General features: G+C 47.3%; 1 protein-coding gene across 1 annotated transcript; it reads right to left on the bottom strand.

The window, feature by feature from the left end:
* Positions 1–2,640: 2,640 nt before the first annotated feature.
* On the bottom strand, positions 2,641–16,214 carry GAMT (guanidinoacetate N-methyltransferase). Its single transcript, XM_036741675.1, has 6 exons — positions 15,862–16,214; positions 8,803–8,948; positions 8,422–8,485; positions 6,875–6,942; positions 6,568–6,678; positions 2,641–4,268 (listed from the first exon to the last, which is right to left on the bottom strand). Exons 1-6 carry the CDS (start codon positions 16,088–16,090, stop codon positions 4,128–4,130), a joined length of 759 nt encoding a protein of 252 aa, XP_036597570.1. The 5' UTR covers positions 16,091–16,214; the 3' UTR covers positions 2,641–4,127.
* Between the last annotated feature and the right edge of the window lie 2,833 nt (positions 16,215–19,047).

Genomic DNA, 19,047 nt, shown 5'->3' with positions numbered 1-19,047 from the left:
GCCCCTCCAGCTCTCATGGTCTGTGCTTCTCTCTGGTCTTCAGCCCTCTCATCACAAACCAAGGCTTCTGAGGCTGTGCTAGCTCCCTGGTCATTAGATTTTTTTTGTTTTACACTTGGTGGAAGTGTTTGCAGAATATTTGAACGTACATGTTGTCTTAAAGCATGGAGGGAGGGGGCTCTTTTTGCAGACATGCCCTTCCATAAACCTTTTGTAGAGAGGGAAGATTATTCTTTTCAGAACAGGAAAAGATCCCTCAAGAATGATGAAAAACAGTTGCAAGTTTTCCTTAAGCACTAGAGTATGTGTTCTGAGATCTGATTTCCCCAGGGGTGCCAGGCTGAGAAAGCCTCATGGAAGTAACTGAGAGGATTGGGGAGTCACAAGAGCTGGGTTTGAATCCTTGATCAAGTCCTTCCTCTGAGTGCTTCAAATGGATCCATGATCTCATGGGTGTGGGGGACTCCAGTCACCCACAATCCTTCCATTTATCCTACCTGGCTTTTGTCCATTTCTTCCCATAAATCCTCCCGAGATCTTTCCTCTGGTTCTTTTAATAGTTGGAGACACCAGTGATGACACTTAGGCTGGCCCGCTTTACTCTGGTCAGAAATATCCTTGAAGTAATTTATGCTGCCCCTCCCACACATGCCATTATCAGTCAAATACAGCAGCCTGCCTGCGTATGTATACGCTGCCCACATCTCTCCACTGCCTTTTGGCATCACGTGTAACTGATTCTTTCAAGATCATGCTACGTCTCATAATTTGTGACCATGTAGCAGAAACCTATTAGTGATAAAATGAGGTTTTCCTGAGAAATAAGTCATGCAATTTTGGGAAGAAACCATCCAATTTGATCTCAATTCCAGGCCTAGCTTATAAATATACCGATGGACCAACTCCATGGTCTATCTAACCCACTGCTCCTTTATAATCCATGCCCTGCCTTTCATTGTTAATGTCTGCTGCACAGGGTTATTTTGAAGGAAACACATAGATAGAAAAATGAAGACCATGGTATCATTATTTAACCTCAGCCAGAGTAAGAGAAGGTCAGCTTTTGAAACAGCCAGCCCACAGGAAGCTCCTAAAGTGACCTCATTGACTACCAACACCACTAAGAGACCTCACCAACAATGTGGCATTCAAAGGTGAGCGATGCCAAGGGAGAAACCTGAGAAGAAAACCTAGAGCTCTGTTAAAGAAGGCCAGAGATGAGAAGCAGGATCTATGACGTGGCTTGGGTAGTGAGGAATCAGGAGTCCAGGCTATTTTTGTGGTGCTCCTAGCACAAAGCACTCTGGGGAGCCTGGGCATGGCAGCCCTGGAGGACCATGGGAAAGGCCTTATCTTTAGGCCAACCAGTGAAAGTTTTGTGCCACTTGTTTGTCTAATTTTTATCACATCATCTGTTCATGTTTTTACCTTTCTCAGACTACTTTGCAGGCTCCCACAGTTTGTAAGCACTCCATAGCTCCCCTTTGAATATGTCCATTTTGCAGTGGTTCTATCCACTCCAAAGGGCATCCTCCACCTTTTGATACTGGTTTCCCAGGATTATAAAAAGCTGTGCTTTGAACAATAACAGCAACAAGAAAATGGAAAGTGAAGCAAACATGGTCCTAAAGAGGACCATGCCCTTTGTGGGTGTGGAAAATCACTTATCTTTGTGGGATTTTTTAAGTATTTTGATGAGTTTAGCTGATTTTTTTTCTCTTCTGCACTTTTTTTTTTTAAATTTCTTTTTCATATGAGATAACTAAAGAAGAATTTTGTTGTCATTCAGCCGTTTAGTCACGTCCAACTCTTCATGACCCCATGGACCATACCACGCCCGGCCCTTTCATCCTCCAGTAACTCCCAGTCTGCCCAAACTCATGTTCATTGCTTCCATGACACTCCATCTCCTCCTCTGCCTTCCCCTTTCCCTTTTGCCTTCAGTCTTTCCCAACATCCAGGAATAAAGGGGGAAATTGAGCGGATGTGAAAGCCAAAGCTATCAATTAAAATATTAAGGTGTGCTTTGCTCAACCATCTCGAGTCTCACTATCCAGTCACCTTTTGCAAGGAGTCTCTCTCACATGGCTGGATCTATCAGATGGCAAAGAGTCTTCAGCGGGACGATTAAGCGATGGGATGGGTTTGAGTAGAGATGGAAGGGACCCAAGCTCAGGGTAGGAAGCACCTTCCATCCTTTGGATCCGTTTCCTGTTTGAACTACCCCCAAAGGCCCATTTGCTTCCTCGTATCCCCACCCCGTTCATTTCTCTTTCCCCTTTCTCCTCCCTTCCTTTTCTCATCCATCACCCCTTCTCTCTCCATTCTTTTTCCCTAACCTCTCCTCTCCCCATGTTTCTTTTTTTGTTGTTGTTGTTTTTTATCATTTTTATTTTAGTTTTCAACATTGATTTCCATCAGATTTTGAGTTACAAATTTTCTCCCCGTTTCTACCCTCCCCCCATTCCAAGATGGCATATATTATGATTGCCTCGTTCCCCAGTCAAACCCCTTCCTGGCACCCCACTATCCCCACATTTCCTCATTCTTACACACACACACACACACACACACACACACACACACACACATCCCTTGCATCAACAGTTCAGGAGCCAAGAAGGAAATCTGGACTCCAGCTGAGGTCAGAATTCCTTTATTATTTGAGCAGCAGACTTTCTGCTACAACTGAGAAGATGCAGGGCCTTCCCTTCCCCCGCAGGACCTCTGGCGCCCCAGCAGAGCCCCGGGTTTGAAGAGCACCAGAATCTGAACAAAGGACAGAGGGGGCCTCGAAGTGTATTAGTAAAAGTTAAGGCTTCCAAACGGACTTAAGCAGGGAAACAGACTAAAAGGGAACAAACAGGGTGTAGTGGAACATGCCTGGGGCCTAGAGTCCCTCAGCCTCTGGACCTCAGTTTGATAGAGCTCTAGGCATCAAGAGACCTGAATTCAGATCCCAGCTCCATCTTTAGTGGCTGTGGACAAGTCACTTCTCAGATTCTTTATCTATAAAGGGATAGGGACTGAACCTCTGATTTTATCAATTAAAGGGAACTCTCCAATGAGGAAACTTCCTCTACCAATGTAGGACTGCAGCTTAGTCTGAAGGAGATGCCTAGAATGACGAGGTTTCGTGACTTGGCCAGAGTCACCGGCAAGTATGTGTCAGAGGCCAGAGGCGAGACTTGAACCCGGGTCTTCCTGGCTCCAAGGCCAGCTCTGGCTACTGTCCAGGTGATACAATGCCTCTCTGTGATCTATAAAATGGGGTTACTCTTTACCCGTCTCAAAGGAAAGGCCTTAATCAGTCAACAAACTTATTAAGCATAGCGTCAGACCTGAGAATTCAAAGAAAGATAAAAACATTTTCCCTGCTCTCGGTAGAGGCTGTGGGGACCTCAGAGACCATCCAGTCTAGCTCGGCTATAACCTGAACAAGAATCCCATCCCCAACAAGTTTGAAGCCGCCCAATGAGGGGAAACCCCGTGACATGAACATTTGGCCCCTGGACTCACCCTTGGATTATCAATATAAAAGATGGGATACAAGCCCCTAGAGGGCAGGGGGCCAAGCTCTAGACTTCTCGGTACTTCTCCAGCACCAAGGAGCACATTATGGGCACTTGATAAACCAAGGAAGGGGCATTTCCTTAAAACAATTCCTTGCAGTGGCTTCTGGATAAGAAATTCCCATTTAGATAGACTATTACTTCTGAGAGTAGTCAATTCCTGTCAAGCAGGTACATACACCCTTTCTACAGATGAGACAAATAAAGGCCCTGAGCAGCTTAAAAGGACTGAGATGGTAGACAAATCAAAAGGCAGAAAAACCCTGAGCCTTAACTTCTAGCACTGGACTCTAACCAGAGCTTAATATGTGTTTGTTGTATTGAAATAGAAGCCACTTTGCCACCCTGGAGGCTTTGAGTCAAGAGACAGGACTAGAGAGTCCCTCAATCCCCCTGCTTGTCTCTGCCTCTCTTGTGTCAAGTTCCCCTGTCAGTCCTGTTAGGAAGTTGGCTGGGATCTACTGAGCAATCCTCGGCTCTAGCGCCGGCAGGCTGGAGAGTCCCTGGTGCCCCCATTCCAGGGTCAGCCTGACAGAAAGAGGAAGCTGGGCACCCTCAGTGTTTGAGGACTGTTGGGGTGATCATCTTGGGGAAGGAGTAGTAGCGGCATTCCTCGGGGGGCACCAGGTCCATCACAGTGGTGCTGATATTCTCCTTCTTGAAACCTGCCTCTACCAGGACTGCAATCTGGGTCTCCTAAGGGACAACAGAAGGAAAGGTTGGGTCATCCTCTGGGAGGTACACTGGGAAAAACGCATCTGGTGGACCTGAGGCAGGGAGACCCAGGTTGAGACTCCTAGCTCTTACCATTTATTCCCCTTGGGAATACAAGTCATTTCTCTATTTCCAGCTTCTGGTTCCCTTTTCTAGATGGCCTTGAAGTGTTTTATTTTTTCCCCTAGTTGAACTAAATTGGCGATCCTCTATGTTAGTTAAAGTATCTGGGCTAAAATGTGGGGTCTGCCACTGATGATCTCTAGGCTCTTGGATGAGTTCAGCTTGTCTGGAGGACTTCTAAGGTCCCCTCCAGCCCTACGCCTATGACCCTCTGAGCTTTTATAGGCCCCTAAGAGGAATGAGATCAGGAGAAAGTCCCAGAGGAAAGACTAGTCATGAGTCTTTGCTAAAGAAAAGAGGTGTTTGGAGAGGGAGTCCTATACAGCTTTGACATGGACATTACAGAGAGTCTACACGAAGTCATTCTTTGGGGATCAAAACCAGAAAATAAAAGTTTGGTTATCTGTTCATGTTTAAGATTTGAAGAATTGATGAATTTTTTGGCGCTGGTATCTGTGACAGAGATCCCAACCCCTCCATATCTTAAAGGAATTAAAGTAACTCAAAACAAATCAAAAAAAAAAAACAATTATCCTTTGGGGGTCAGCCTTCCCACTTCTTAGCTAGGCGGGTCCCTGAATAACACAACATGGAGTGGTGGAAGGGGCGCTGGATTGGAGAACCTGGGTTCAAATACTGGTTCTACCACTTACTACCTTGTCAAACCTACCTTAGGGCCTCGGTTTCCTCCACTATCAAAATGAGGGGGGAAAGGATGGATTGAAGAACCTAGAGGTTCTAGCATCTATGACGCTACGTGAATCTAAGGACCTGACTCTGACACTTGTGATCAGTGTGACCTTGGATCATTCATTTAACTGCTCTGGGCATGTTTCCTTATCTGTATAATGAGGGCATTGGACTTAACTTCTAAGATCCTGTCCTACTTGACATCTATGATACCATGACCCCCTTGAGCCTCAGTTTCTTCCTCTGAGTGCCTCTTCAGCTCCACTTTCTGTAATCGTCCAAGAGAATGATTGGGAAAGTCTGGGAAAGCCAGAAAAGCGGTAGAGAAATACAAGGTGTTCTGTTGTTCTCATTAGGGATGGATGAAGGCAAACATCTGTAGCATGCTCACATCTCTGGAAGCTGCCCCTGAAGTCTCTTTGCTTCCTGTGCCCTTCTAAGGGCCCTTAGAACACTGAATGTCAGAGCTGGGAGGGCCCTTAGAACAGAGGTCAGAGCTGGGAGGGTCAATAGAAACCAGAATGTCAGAGCTGGAAGGGCAAAATTGAGATGGTGGGAAGGAGCTTAGAACACAGAATAATAAGAATTATAAGGATTGGGGGCAGCTAGGTGGCGCAGTGAGTAGAGCACCAGCCCTGGAGGCAGGAGGACCTAAGTTCAAATGTGGCCTCAGACACTTGACACACTTACTAGCTGTGTGGCCTTGGGCAAGTCACTTAACCCCAATTGCCCTGCCTTCCCCCCTGCAAAAAAAAAAAGAATTATAAGGATCACAGATCTAAAGCTGGAAAGGATCTCAGAAGCCATCTGATTCAACCCATTTGGCTTATAATTAAGAAACTAAGATCCAGGGAAAGCAAGTTGCCTAAGGTTACACAATATCAGAGGCGAGATTTCCACTCCCAGCTCCAGTGCTGTTTCTACTGTACCATACAGTTGAGAGGGACCTTGTTGTCACTCTTCATGCCCCAGTGGGGTTTTCTTGGCAGAGATACTGGAGTGGTTTGTCATTTCCTTCTCCAGCTCATTTTGCAGATGAGGAAACTGAGGCAAACAGGGTGAAGTGACTTGCCCAGGGTCACACAGCTAGGAAGTATCTAAGGCTGGATTTGAACTCAGTAAGAGGAGTCTTTCTGACTCCAGGTCAGGCATTCTTTCCACTGCACCACCAAGCTGCCAACTGAACATACCAACTTAGGGCACAAAATGTCAGATCTTAGAAATCATCTTGTCCAACCCCTCCTTTTATGGAGGAGAAACCAAGGCCCCAAAAGAAGTAATTGTGCTAATGTTAATCACAGGGTGACTTACACCACCAGGACTAGAATCCATGCCTCTGACTCCCAGGCCAGGGCTCTTTCTTACACGCCCTGTGAACCTTCCTATACAAACATGGAGAAGGGGCAAGGAAATGATAACATGGAGGGTGGATAACTGGAGGGCGTTGGGGCCCAGGTTCACAGCTCACCTCGAACATCTTTGTGATATCTGTGTACTTGGTCTTCAGCAGTTCTCCCCAGGATGTCAGGTTGCAGTAAGTGAGAACACCGCCAGGCTTCAGCAGGCGGAAAGCATGAGCCTGGCAGGATGAAAGGGCAGGGTCTTAATGAGCCCCCATTCCCATTCCCCTCTTCATGCCTGTCTCACCAGTGCTCTAAAGGACATGGATGTCTCTGCAAACTTATCCTGCTCTTGGAGACAGCCCCAGACTGCAGCCTGCTGACGGCGTTAAGGAGCGTCATGTTCACAGGTAAAGGCCAATGACACCACCTTACCTTGATGAAGTTGAACTGGTGGGTATGCCAGGTCTCCTCAGAGAGGGGGTAGGTGTCATACAGAATTCCTGTTCCAGAGAAACAACGCTTTTAACTTGGTTTATTCTTTAAAAATGTCATATGGGATTGCCTTTGGTTTTCGCATTTCTGAGTATGTGTGACAGCCCCTCACCCCTTTTTCACCCAGTACTAAACTGTTTCTTGCAACAAAGAAAAAACAATTTTGCAAAAACAAATGATGTAGTGACCACATCTGACAATGTGGTTGTATCCTACTACTTTGCTGAAGCTCTTCATTTTCTTGTTTATTTTCTTTGCTGACTCTCTGGGGTTTTCCAAGTAAAACACCACGTTACTGACAAATGGGGATACTTTTGTCTCTGCTTTATCCATTCTTGTGCTTTTAATTTCTTTTTCTTATTACTGTCTCAAGCATTTGTAGAACTGCAGCAAATAACAGTGGGGAGAGGGGACGTCCTCGCTTTGCTCCTGTATATTTCTTGGGAAAGCTTGTTGGGTTTCCTTGTTAAAAAGAACACTAGCTCTAGGTTTTATACACATACACACACACACACATGTGCATGTATGCATGTATATGTACATATACACACATGTGTATGTGTATATATGTATATATATTTCTTATCATATTTTCCAAAAGATCCTTCTATGCCTATGCTTTGTCGGACTTTTTTTATTTTTTCAGGATAAACGACTGTTGCATTTTGTCAAGGGCTTTTTCTGCTTCTATTCTCATCTGATAACCTTTGTGACAAGAGGAAAGGAATACTTTTCTGTATGTATCCATTTGGACCAAAAGTGCTCCTTACAATTAAGACAAAAAACAAAAACCTAAGAAGCTTTCTTAAAATCTGCCCCTGAAATGAAGTTCCAGGAATTTACAAGATCCGGCCAATGATAAGGCCTTTGTTCCTTAATGTGGCCCCCATCTAATAGGTAACTATGTTAACTTGGGGAGATAGAGAGTGGGTAGGAGAAAGCCTGCTGTAAACAGGGCCAAGGTCATAAGCTCCCAATAGCAACAAAGCTGGGGAAGGAGGCAGCATTTAGACATTAACTCTTTCCCAAGGGCCTTGGAGCACGAGTCAGCGCCTTAACCCAAAGGGATAATACTATCATGACAGAATTTCAAGCAACAACAGCAGTTGTCCAGTGGGACTAAGGAGACCTTCCAATCATTTCATTGGTGAAAGGAATTCCCAGACCTACCTACCCACAGACTCCTGGAGAGCTAATTGTCCAGTTGTCATAGAGGATGGTGTTGGACCTGGAGTCAGGAAGACTCAAGTTCAAATGTGACTTCAGACACTTACTAGCTTCATGACCTCAGAGCAAGTCACTTAACCACAGTCTGCCTCAGTTTACTCATCTGTAAAAAGGGGATAGTAACAGCATCTACTTCCCAGGGTTGTTGTGAGGCTAAAATGAGATCATATGGAAAGCGTTTTGAAAGGCGATATGTAAATTATTATTGCTGTGGGGGCTGTTACTGTTACCCCCCCTGGGGCCGCTTTGTGCTTTCTCACCATCAAAATGTCCATCGGGCAGGTTGGGTGCCACCTCTTCCCACAAGCCTTTCAAGGGGACGACCTTAGGAACAAGAGAGAGAAAAGAGAGATCAGATCCAGTCTCAGACACTTACCAGCCGTGTGACCCGGGCAAGTCACTTAACCCTGTTTGCCTGGAAAATGAGGGTGTTAACACCACCTACCCACCAGGGTTGTTGTAAGGATCAAACGAGATAGTATTTGTAAAGCCCTTGGCACAGGGCCTGGCACATAGTAGGTGCTTCATATTTCTTTTCCATCCCTCCCCTCCTTCCGCAGCCCCTTAGAGTCAGTCCCAAGGGCTAGTGAGTGGGCCCACCCAGGACAAGCTGTCCCTCCCAGCAGAGCCCCCGCCCCTACCTTGTGGGGCTGATGCTGGGCCCATTCCTGCAGCCGCTGGAAGACGCCATCATTGCACTCAATGATCCAGTGCTCCTGGATGTTGGCTTCCTGCACCTTGCTGGCGGCAATAGCCATCCCGAAGCCGACCTCCAGGACCCTTCCCCCTGGGATAGGAGCCAGAGGGAAAAGTGACCCAGGGTTCACCAAGGCCCCCACGGAGCCACCAGGCATCTCCTACAGGAGATGAGTTTAAAGTCCACCCCCAATCTTGTGGGAATCGAGCCTGGATTTCAACGAAAATTCTGCATTCTCACCGGGTACAGCTTGTTCCTGTCCCTTCTTCGTGCCCTACCCCCCACAGTGGAGAGGCAGAAATAACAGAAGTGGTGGGGAGGGGCAGTTCCAATTTTCAGTTGGGTTGTGGCTTTGAGCCCCCATCTCTGCCATGACTGCCTCCCCAGAGCCACCAGTACCTTCTGGGAGGAAGCCCTGGGGCCTCTGCCTGGCTATTTCCAGGGGCTTCTCCAGGACTAGTTTACTCTCCAGCCTGAGGCCAGGGCAGCCCCCCACCCCCACTCCCACCTGTCTCCTGGATTGACAAGGGAACACAAGTGGGAGGCCCTGGGTCCCGAGGGCTCCGTTTACACAGAAGCTATTCTGGGGAACAGAGTGGGGCTGGGACTACAGACAGATCCCACTTTTTACTTGGAAAGAATTGGCCCAGGAGGAAGGAGGGTAAAGGAGTAGTTTGCAGTTTCTGAAGTACAGCCAGAATTCATTCCAGCCTCAGCATTGTCCATTGTATGAATCCCTGCCCCCCCCCCATGCCCTCCCATGCAAATCACTATCAGCCCGCTCTCCTCCCACCTCCAAGAATCTCTCCTAAGAATGTCAGAACTGGGGAGCTCTCAGAACCCAGAATGTCAGAGCTGAAGCGGGGGCTTTAGAACCCAGAATGTAAGAGCTGGGGCCCTTAGAACACAGGATGTCAGAGCTAGGGGTGCCTTTAGAACCCAGAATATCAGAGCTGGGGCCCTTAGAACCCAGAATGTCAGAGCTGGGGCCTTTAGAACCCAGAATGTTGGAGCTGGGGCCTTAGAACCCAGAATGTCAGAGCTGGGGCCTTTAGAACACAGGATGTCAGAGCTGGAAGGGCCCTTAGAACACCGGATGTCCAAGCTGGGGCCCTTAGAACATAGGATGTCAGAGCCTGAAGGGCCCTTAGAACACAGCATGTCAGAGCTGGGAGGGGCCTTTAAGAACCCAGAAGTTCAGAGCTTGGGGGGGGGGGGCTGCTTTAGAGCACAAGATGTCAAAACGGGCGGGGCTTTAGAACCCAGAATGTCAGAGCTGGGAGGGCTCTTGGGACACAGAATGTTAGAGCTGGGGGCACCCTCAGGATGAGGGGCTGTGTTCCCTGGCCTCACAACAACCCTAGGAAGTAGGGTTTCCTCATCTCTAAAATGGGGCACAGAAAGGTTAAGTGACTTGCCCCAGGTCACACAGCTAGAAGCGTCTGAGGCTGAATTTGAACTCAGATCTTCCTGACACCCGGTCAAACGCTCTATCCTCTAGCTTCCAACAAATATCCTCCACAAGATCCCTGTAGTGTCACAAGATTAAAGATTCAGAGCTGAAAAGGACCCGGGAGGGCGTCTAGTCCAACCCGATTGTTTTTCAGTGACATGCCCAGAGTAGGGACTCAAATCTAAGTTGTCATGATGGGGTACAGTCTCTGGGAACCCCCTTGAATCTTCCCACTTGATTGTCTCCATGTGGCCTTCAGCTGTTTCCCACCCTGGAGTCTTGACCTCATCTCAGTCCCATCAAGCTCCTCCTTTAGACTCCTCCTCAAGTCCTTCCCTAAACCCCTCCTCTAGTCACCCCAGACCACCCCTGAATCCCTCCCACAATCTTTGTGTATATAATCTCCATCTTGCCTCCATGAAGGTGCTCAGATTCAATCTAATTCAGTAGGTTGAATCTGGCCCACTTATGGAAACAGGCTTCACAAAGGGTGGGATTTCTTAAGACAACGCATTATGGTGAATCCCTAATAAACTTTATCTTTTCCCTTGGCTGAGAAGGTTTGAGTCGAATTCTTTCGGCAGGACCCGGCATGTCGGTATTTTGGGGTCTTGAGCACCCCTAGAAACCTAGGGTTCCCTAACATATTCATTTTGATTAAACCTCTTCAAAATGACTTGCCCAAGGGGGCAGCTAGGTGGTGCAGTGAGTAGAGCACCGGCCCTGGAGTCAGGAGGACCTAAGTTCAAATTCCACCTCAGACACTTGACACATTTACTAGCTGTGTGACCTTGGGCAAGTCCCTTAACCCCATTTGCCCTGCAAAAATTAAAAAAAAATATTTAAAAAAAATGACTTGCCCAGGGTCACAAAGCTAGCAAATACCTGAGGCAGGATCTTCAGGAGTCTACATTCTATGTATCCTCGCTGCAAGAGGAACCACCCAGCCTCCCTGCTCTGGTCCCTTCCCGAGTGATGGCCGCTCTTGGAAAGATGTGGGTCTGAGTATCCCAGGGGCTGGATCTCAGCAGCTGGGGGTCTCCCTCCCCTTTGGGGACCACATCCCTGGGGCCCCATATATAAAATTAAGAGTTCTGAACTAGATGGGCTGGGGGAATCAGGGAAGACTTCCTGGAGGAGGTGGGACTATGAGTTTGATTTTGAAGAGAGAAAAAAAAAAGGCAAAGAGAAAGGAGAGATGAAGTCAAAGGGCATGGCCCAAGCAAGGAATGGTTTGTTAGAAACAGAGAGTAGAGGAGCAGTTAGTATAGATGGCGGGAGAGGTAAACTGAGGCCAAATTATGACGGCTGTGCTTAGGAGTTTCCCTGATTGGTCCTAATTGTTCTCCACCTCTCTCTCTAATCCATCCCCTGCACAGCAGCCAAGCACAGAGCTGACCACTTCACTTCCCTGCACAAAAGCCTCCAGTGGCTCCCTAATGTCTAGGACCAAAAGCAAGCTCCTCTGTGCAGCATTGCAAGCCCTTCATAGCTGGGCTCTAGACCACTTTTTCAGGCTCATCATTCACATTCATGCACCCGATAATCTAGACCGGGGGGGGGGGGGGGGGGGGCGGGGAACCTGTGCTTGAGGCCACATGTGGCCTTCTAGGTCCTTAAGTGCGGCCTTTTGATTGAATCCAAATTTTACAGAACTTTAAATTTTGGATTGAGTCAAAAGGCTGCACTTAAGGACCTACACATATGGCCTTAAGGCCAAAGGTTCCCCACCCCTGGGCTAGCTAAATGGACCCATTTGCTGATCCTCAATCAATCAATAAATAAGCACTGATTAAATACCTACTGTGTGCCAGGCATTTCATTAAGCCCTGGAGAGGCTTTTAAAAAAATGAACTGCTCTTACTTGAAAGGAGCTTATGTCCTCGCATACAATATTTCATCACCTGTGTCTTGTACAAACAGGCTCTCCTCCCAGGCCTGGAATGTTCTCCTTCCTCACTGCTGCTTTCTTGAATCCGTTCAAAACCTTCTTCAAAGCTCAGCTGAAACGCTCCATCTTTCATGAGGCCTTTCTGGACCCGCAGCATCCCCCAATTCCTCATACTTATTTTGACTCTCTGTTGTATTCTCATTTGTACAACTCTAGGAGGTAGGTGCCATTTACTATCTCCATTTTACAGAAGAAGAAACAGGGCAGACAGAGGTTAAGTGACTTGACCAGGGTCACACAGCTAGTAAGTGTCTGAGGCCAGATTTAAACTGGGGGTCTTCCTGCCACCGGGCCCAGAGCCTCTGAATGTCTTTTCTTTCTGTTACAGGGCAGTGGGGAAAGTAGAGGACAGAGAGCGGGAGTTATGTGTCTGCCTCCTCAACCCTCTTTCTGGTGCCACTCAGTGTGGGAATTGGGTGCAGGAAAATTGGTGCATGTGGTGTTTCCAGGAGTGAATGTTTGGTCCTCTTTCCCTCTCTTCTTTTACCAGTTCTCTTTAATATTCTGGATGGTTTTTCTTTTTCATTCCTCTTATTTCTCTCTCTTTCTCCTTCCATGCTATCCCCAAATGACATGTGTTCCAGGTTGGGATTTAATGACTCAAATTAGCCAACCTCCAACCCTTCATTTCCCTTTCCTTCTTTTTTTTTTTTGGAGGCAATGGGGTTAAGTGACTTGCCCAGGGTCATACAGCTAGCAAGTGTCTCCAGGGCAGGTGCTCTATCCACTGGGTCACCTCACTGCCCCTCCCTTTCCTTATTTCCAAAGCAGCTTGATCACATAGTGGATAAAATGGTGGACTTGGAGTCAGAAAGACCAGAATGCAAATCCTGCCTCAGACACTCATTGTGTACACTTGGAAAAGTCACTTAACCTCACTCTGCCACAGTTTCCTCATCCGTAAAATTGACGTAATAATGGTATTGTATTGGGAGATTCAAATGAGAGAATTATATTTAAAGTACTTTACAAACCTTAAGGAGTTAGATAAAAGGCTAAGGATGGACCTCTGATTTCATTGATACTGGTAACTGCTGGATATAATGTTTGTAAAGCACTTGGCACAGTGCCTGACACTGCTTGTCGCCTTCCCTTTCCTTCTCCCCTTCCCTTTGGGTGAGAAATCCAAATATTGATTCCTGTGACCTGAGATAGCAGACAGGAAGACTTTTCAAGTTATAACAACAGTATTTTTCCACCTATAAATGGAAATTCTGGGACCTTGCACCTGATGCTGACTCACTAACTTCATCAAAATTACCCCCCAGATCATTAAACACTCACCAAGCACATCACAGTGCTGTGGGAATGGGAAAGATTTTGCTTACTAAGGAAGGGGAAGCCCAGACAGATGTTGAGTCGGCCGCAGTGAATAAAGCCCAAGGGATCCTCAGGAGAACCATAGAGTTGGATCATGGCACTCCAGCCTCTCGTAGTTTCTAGGTTTCTGGGACTTCACCTTAAAACTCAAATCCCTCTGGCTTTCATAGAATGGCCAATGACAGTCCCAGCTCAAGTGGCTCAGTGTTTAGGTTTTGATGACTTAGAATGAGTGTGAAAGGCAATGGTTTTCTGTTCTGGCCAGAAAGTCGGAGGTTCTTCCCCTCCCAGATAGATATATTTGTGATCGTAACTTGAGGCATTATTGGTCTCAATTTCTACCCAGCCCTTAGTCAATGACAACCAGATCCCTAGGAAAGACCTTAATTTAGAGAGGCCAAGGTCACCCACTGCAAGTCCTGGCTCTGGCTACTGGACTTTGGTGACTGGAGGAATGAGGCTGAAGACTCGGGCTAGCTCATACCCAATTCATGCCCAAGTGAAAATATCTCCCTTGTGATGTCATTTGGTCCTCTCCAAAAACCGAAGGAGGAACAATATGTATTATTTGTGTACACGCTGATTTCCCAGATAGAACAGAAACTTCTTAAGAGCGGGGAATGCTTTGTTTTTGTATCCCTAGCACCTAGTCATACAGTGCCTGGCACACAGTAGGGGTTTAATAAATGCTCATCACTGATTGATGTCTCCTATAGACAATGGGAGCCATGGAAGGTGTTTGAGATGTTGAGATTAATCTTCACAAAGTCTCCAATAAAGAACCAGACTCCAGGAAGACAGAGAAGAATATGGCCTTGTACTATAATCCCCAGGCCAGCTGTGGGCACCCCTGGATGCTCTCTACCATTTGTTCCTAGGTTTTCCTTCTCCAGGCTCTGCCTCTTACATAGAGGATGTTCTAAAACAAGTCCCCTCCCTACTCTGGGCCTCACTCAGTATCTCCCTCATTTTGCAGATGGGATTGGATTCTCTAATCTCCTCACTTGCCAGCTCTGATGTTCTAAATACCAAGGTCAAGAAAGCAAGCAATAGACATTTATTAAGTGCCTCCCATGAGCCAGACATTGTGCTAGGTTAGACAATATGTGCATGTATGCGTATACAGAAAATAAAAACGAAAAGTTTAGATAAGTTCCAATCTCCTCTGCCTCGGAGCTAGGAGAAGACCCAGAGCCAGACTGTTAAAATTGATGGGATCATTGAGGCTGGTGAGTGGGGCGGTGGCTGGACCTCTCCACCTGAGTTCACCTAGGATCTCTGACGCTTACTAGCTGTGTGACACTTAAACTCAGTCTGCCTCAATTTCCGCATCTAAAAAGTGAGAGTACTAGCACCTGCCTCACAGGGTGGTTGAGATAACCATATTTGGGTGCTTATTAGAATATAGATGCCTTAAGGTCCAACCTCCGCATTTACAGATAAAGAAGGAAGCTTGACCATTTACCTAATGTCACAGAGCTCGGGAGTTCAAGGCTGGCTCTCCAATCCACTACACACCAGGTGGCCTTTTAATATCACATGACATCAGTGCATTAGGTGGTGTTAGTTGATGGAGGTGGGGGAGGGGGAGGGGAGGGCTTCCTGGAGGAGGTGGTGGCGCTCTAGCCGGGCTTTAAAGACAAAAGGGACTCAAGGCTATTCCAAGCACAGCCAAGATTGAGGGGCTTCAGAAGCAGTGTAGGGCTTCTTTGGGGGGCAGTCTGACTGCTGTAGAGCCCCTCCCACCGGACTGGAGATGGCCCTGAATGCTGGGTAGAAAGGACTTGGAATCTGACTCCAAAGCCAGTAAGCAGCTGCTGAAGTTTTTTCACAAGAATGGACTAAGCAAGCCTGTGGCTCAAGGCCCCTACTAGCCGTGACTTCCTGTGGTCCTCAAACTGCTGGATTTGGGGTTGGAAGGGATCATAGTCCAACCCCTTCTTTCTACAGATAAGGAACGGGGATGGGGGAGGCTACTGGGCTTGAGTAACTATTATAGACTCAAAGTTTGTGATCACAGGACTTGGGCGGAATTAAGGATCCTAGAGACAGTCCAAACTCCAAAGGAAGGTCACACAGCCAGAAAGAGGGGGCAGGGTCCGGATTTCAACCCAGGTCATCGCATTCCCTATCATTCTGTCCCCCACGCCCCGCTCTGCGCATTCTCTCCCCTCTTCTCCCCTTCTTCCCATCTCTGGGGTTCTCTACGGGCTTCCCTGGGAGCTGACCGCTCAGATTCGCTCTGAGGGCGGCCTAGGGGAGGAGGGCCCGGGGGGTACCTCGGGAGGAGGCTACGGCGGCCAGCGAGTGCATGTAGGGGGTCTCCCAGCGCTCCATCACCGGCTTGCCCAGTATCTGCAGGTGCGTGTCGGGCCCATCGTAGCCGGCCGCCGCTTTTTGCCAAGCGGGCCGGCAGTCCTCTCCGGCCTGGAAGATGGGCGCAGGGGCAGCCTCTGCGTTCATGGTCGGGTCGTGGCAGTCAGTCCCCACTCTGGAGGCAAGAAGCATGCGAAGCTGACTTTATACCAGGGGGCGGGGAGCCCAGCACAGGCACGGAGCCAGAGCGCTGGGGGTAGGGGGAAGAAGGGAGCCCTGGCCCAGCTGGACCCGGCCCGCCCCTAGCCCCTCCTCCAACCCCAGCCCAGCCTCTGGAAAGAAGAAGGGGACACCTGGCTGTCACTTTAGGGAAGTGCAGCACCCCTCCCACCCCACCCTCCACCCCCACTGGGGCACCGGAATGGAAATGATTTCATCCCTTCCTAGGGCCCTTTACAACGGAGCGCAAGGATGATTAACTCATTTTTACAGGTGGAGAAACTGAGGCCCGATTCCGTTGAATTCAAGAAGTATTTATCAAGCGTCCTCTTTGTGTCCAGTACTAAGACAAAAACAATACATTCCCTGCCCTCAAGTTGTTGTTCAGTCTCGTCCAACTCTACCTGGTTTTCTTGGCCAAGTTACTGGAATGGTTGGCCGTTTCCTTCTCCAGCGTGTTCCCTTTTTACGGATGAGGAACTGAGGCAAATAGGGTGTAAGTGACTGACCAGGATCAGACAGCTTAGTTTCTGGATTTGAGCGCAGACCTTCCTGACTCTATGGCTGGTGCCCTATCCACCGCCAACAGCAGCAGCAGCAGCACCCTGGAGGCCAGTGCCACTGGGCTGAAGAGTACATGTGTGAGAAGACTGGATTTAAACTTTTGGGGTAAGAATTCACTATTTGCTAAAATCTGTTGGTGCTCCGTCAGCCAGCACCACACCGTCCACGCTTACAGCAAATGGAAAAGTTTTGAATGCAGTGGTGGTTAAGTTCACTTTGTATACTTGGCTGTATACTTTCCAGGGACGTAAACATTGATAATGAGGGCGAGGCATGAATTGCCAGAGCTAGCTCAGTGTTTGGGAGGCTCTGAAGGAAAGTGGGGGAGAAAAGAGGTATCAGACTGACTACCAGACTGACGGTCTGCAGAGCTGTTGTGCTGACCCCGTTGCTACATGCCTGTGAAACCTGGACAGAACACCATTGACACGCCAGGAAATTGAATCGCTCCTGTTTGAATTGTCTTAGGAAGATTCTGAAGATCACCTGGCAGGAGAAGATACCAGGCACTGTGGTCGTTACTCAAACTAAACTGCCAAGTATTCAAACTCTGCTTCAGAGAGTGCAACTCTGGTGGGCTGACCACATTGTTTGAATGCCAAATGTATGCTTGCCTATGGGACTATTTTATGGAGAACCCACACAGAGCAAGTGCTCACATGGCGGTCAGAAGAATTGATACAAGGACACTCTCAAGGTCTCTCTTAAGATTGTGTGACATGGGAGACAATGGCACAGGACTGCTCAGTATGGCATGCCCACATGGGAGAAGGTGCTGTGGTCTATGAGCAAAGCAGAATTAAAATAGCTCAAAAGAAATCTGAGATGCTTGAATTTAGAGAATCCACCCCAAATGTTTACATGGACTATTTGTGCCTGACCTGTGGCAGAGCATTCTGAGCTGGTATTGGTCTGATCAGCCACAGTCAGACACATGGAACTTGACTCTAAAATAGTGTAGTGGCAAGTAAAGTGGGACTTTCACAGGCTTCAAGGATTTGGGGAGATAATGACTGTGGGTACATTTTGGAAACTGTCAAGCACACCACAGACCTAGGTTAAGGTGCTGGCTCTGCCACGGACTTTCTATGTGATCTCACACAAACTGTTTCCCCTCAGCCTCAAGCTCCCCATCTGTGCAAAGCTCTTACTATGTGCAAACCGTTTTGCATACACATAGAAAAGTAAGACAGTCCCTGCTCTCAAGGAGCTCACATTCTGATGCAGGAGCCAACACAGAAGATTTCGGCTTAGATTCTGACAGAAAAGACCCGCAGTCCTTAGGGGAAGGCAGCAAAGCAGATGATAATGCCTCTTTTTATGTCAGTTCCACTGATAAAATCATATCGGTTTCTGATGTTGAAATGGATTTCAGTGGCACAAACTTTTCTTTTCAGGGTCTTCAGTCTCTATGACTGTAGCACCTACGTGTGGAAGAGGCTTCCAGGCTCTATCCCCAGTATTCTATCTGTTACGTTATGTTGTCTCCAGGGGGTTAGTTTTCTCATCCATGTGGGCACTCCCTCCAATGATGCAGAATAAGGCTCAAGAAATAGACTTCCCAAATGCAAAATGGGGACAACAGTTTGTTTGAAAAAGATCTGGATATCCTAGTGAGCTACAAGTTTAAAATAAGTTAACAGTGATACAGCAGCAAAAAAGTGAATGGGATCTTGGGCTGCATTAAGAGAAGAGTCACCTTCTAGAAATCGTTGTTCTCTACCCAGGTCAGACTATATCCAGCATAATGTGCTCGATTCTAGGGATAATTAGTGAATTAAAGGACTTTCCAATATTCTTGAGGAAAAGACCAGAACTGAACAGAAAATTTGAACTACAAGGATCATAAGAAACATAAAAACATAACCATGAAAGACTAATTATAAGGCACTTAATAAGCGCAAATTGTTTACTTCTTGTGTGGGAAAATGCTGTCTGTTACTCTTAAGAATGTTGTCATTACTAGGGTAGTTTGAAAGAGCATACATAAATAGAAGGTTTGGGGTTGAGTTGATTATGGTGGGATGATCCTAAAAATAAAATTGAGAGGTAAATTGGACCAATTATCTCATACAAAGGAGGCATGAATGGAAGAACTGTTATAGTGGTGTACAGGAGGAGGTTGGAGGACTGGTAGTGCTAGAACGTTATTCTCATCACTACTGGGTTAAATAGGGAATAACATACATCTAGAAAAGGTAAAAATCCTCATAATTTATAGAGAAACAGGAGGGTGAGGGGATAAGGGAGGGAAGCTTAGAAGGGTGTGCAAATTAAGACAGGAGGACAAGGGGAGAGGGTAAGGGAGGGACTAAGAAGGATGGAGAGATTAAGAAATAGGGGGGCAAGAGAAGAGGATAAGGGAA

This window comes from Trichosurus vulpecula, chromosome 1, assembly GCF_011100635.1.
Source record: "Trichosurus vulpecula isolate mTriVul1 chromosome 1, mTriVul1.pri, whole genome shotgun sequence".
Lineage (NCBI taxonomy): Eukaryota > Metazoa > Chordata > Mammalia > Diprotodontia > Phalangeridae > Trichosurus > Trichosurus vulpecula.
This window is presented reverse-complemented; position numbering and strand designations above follow the sequence as displayed.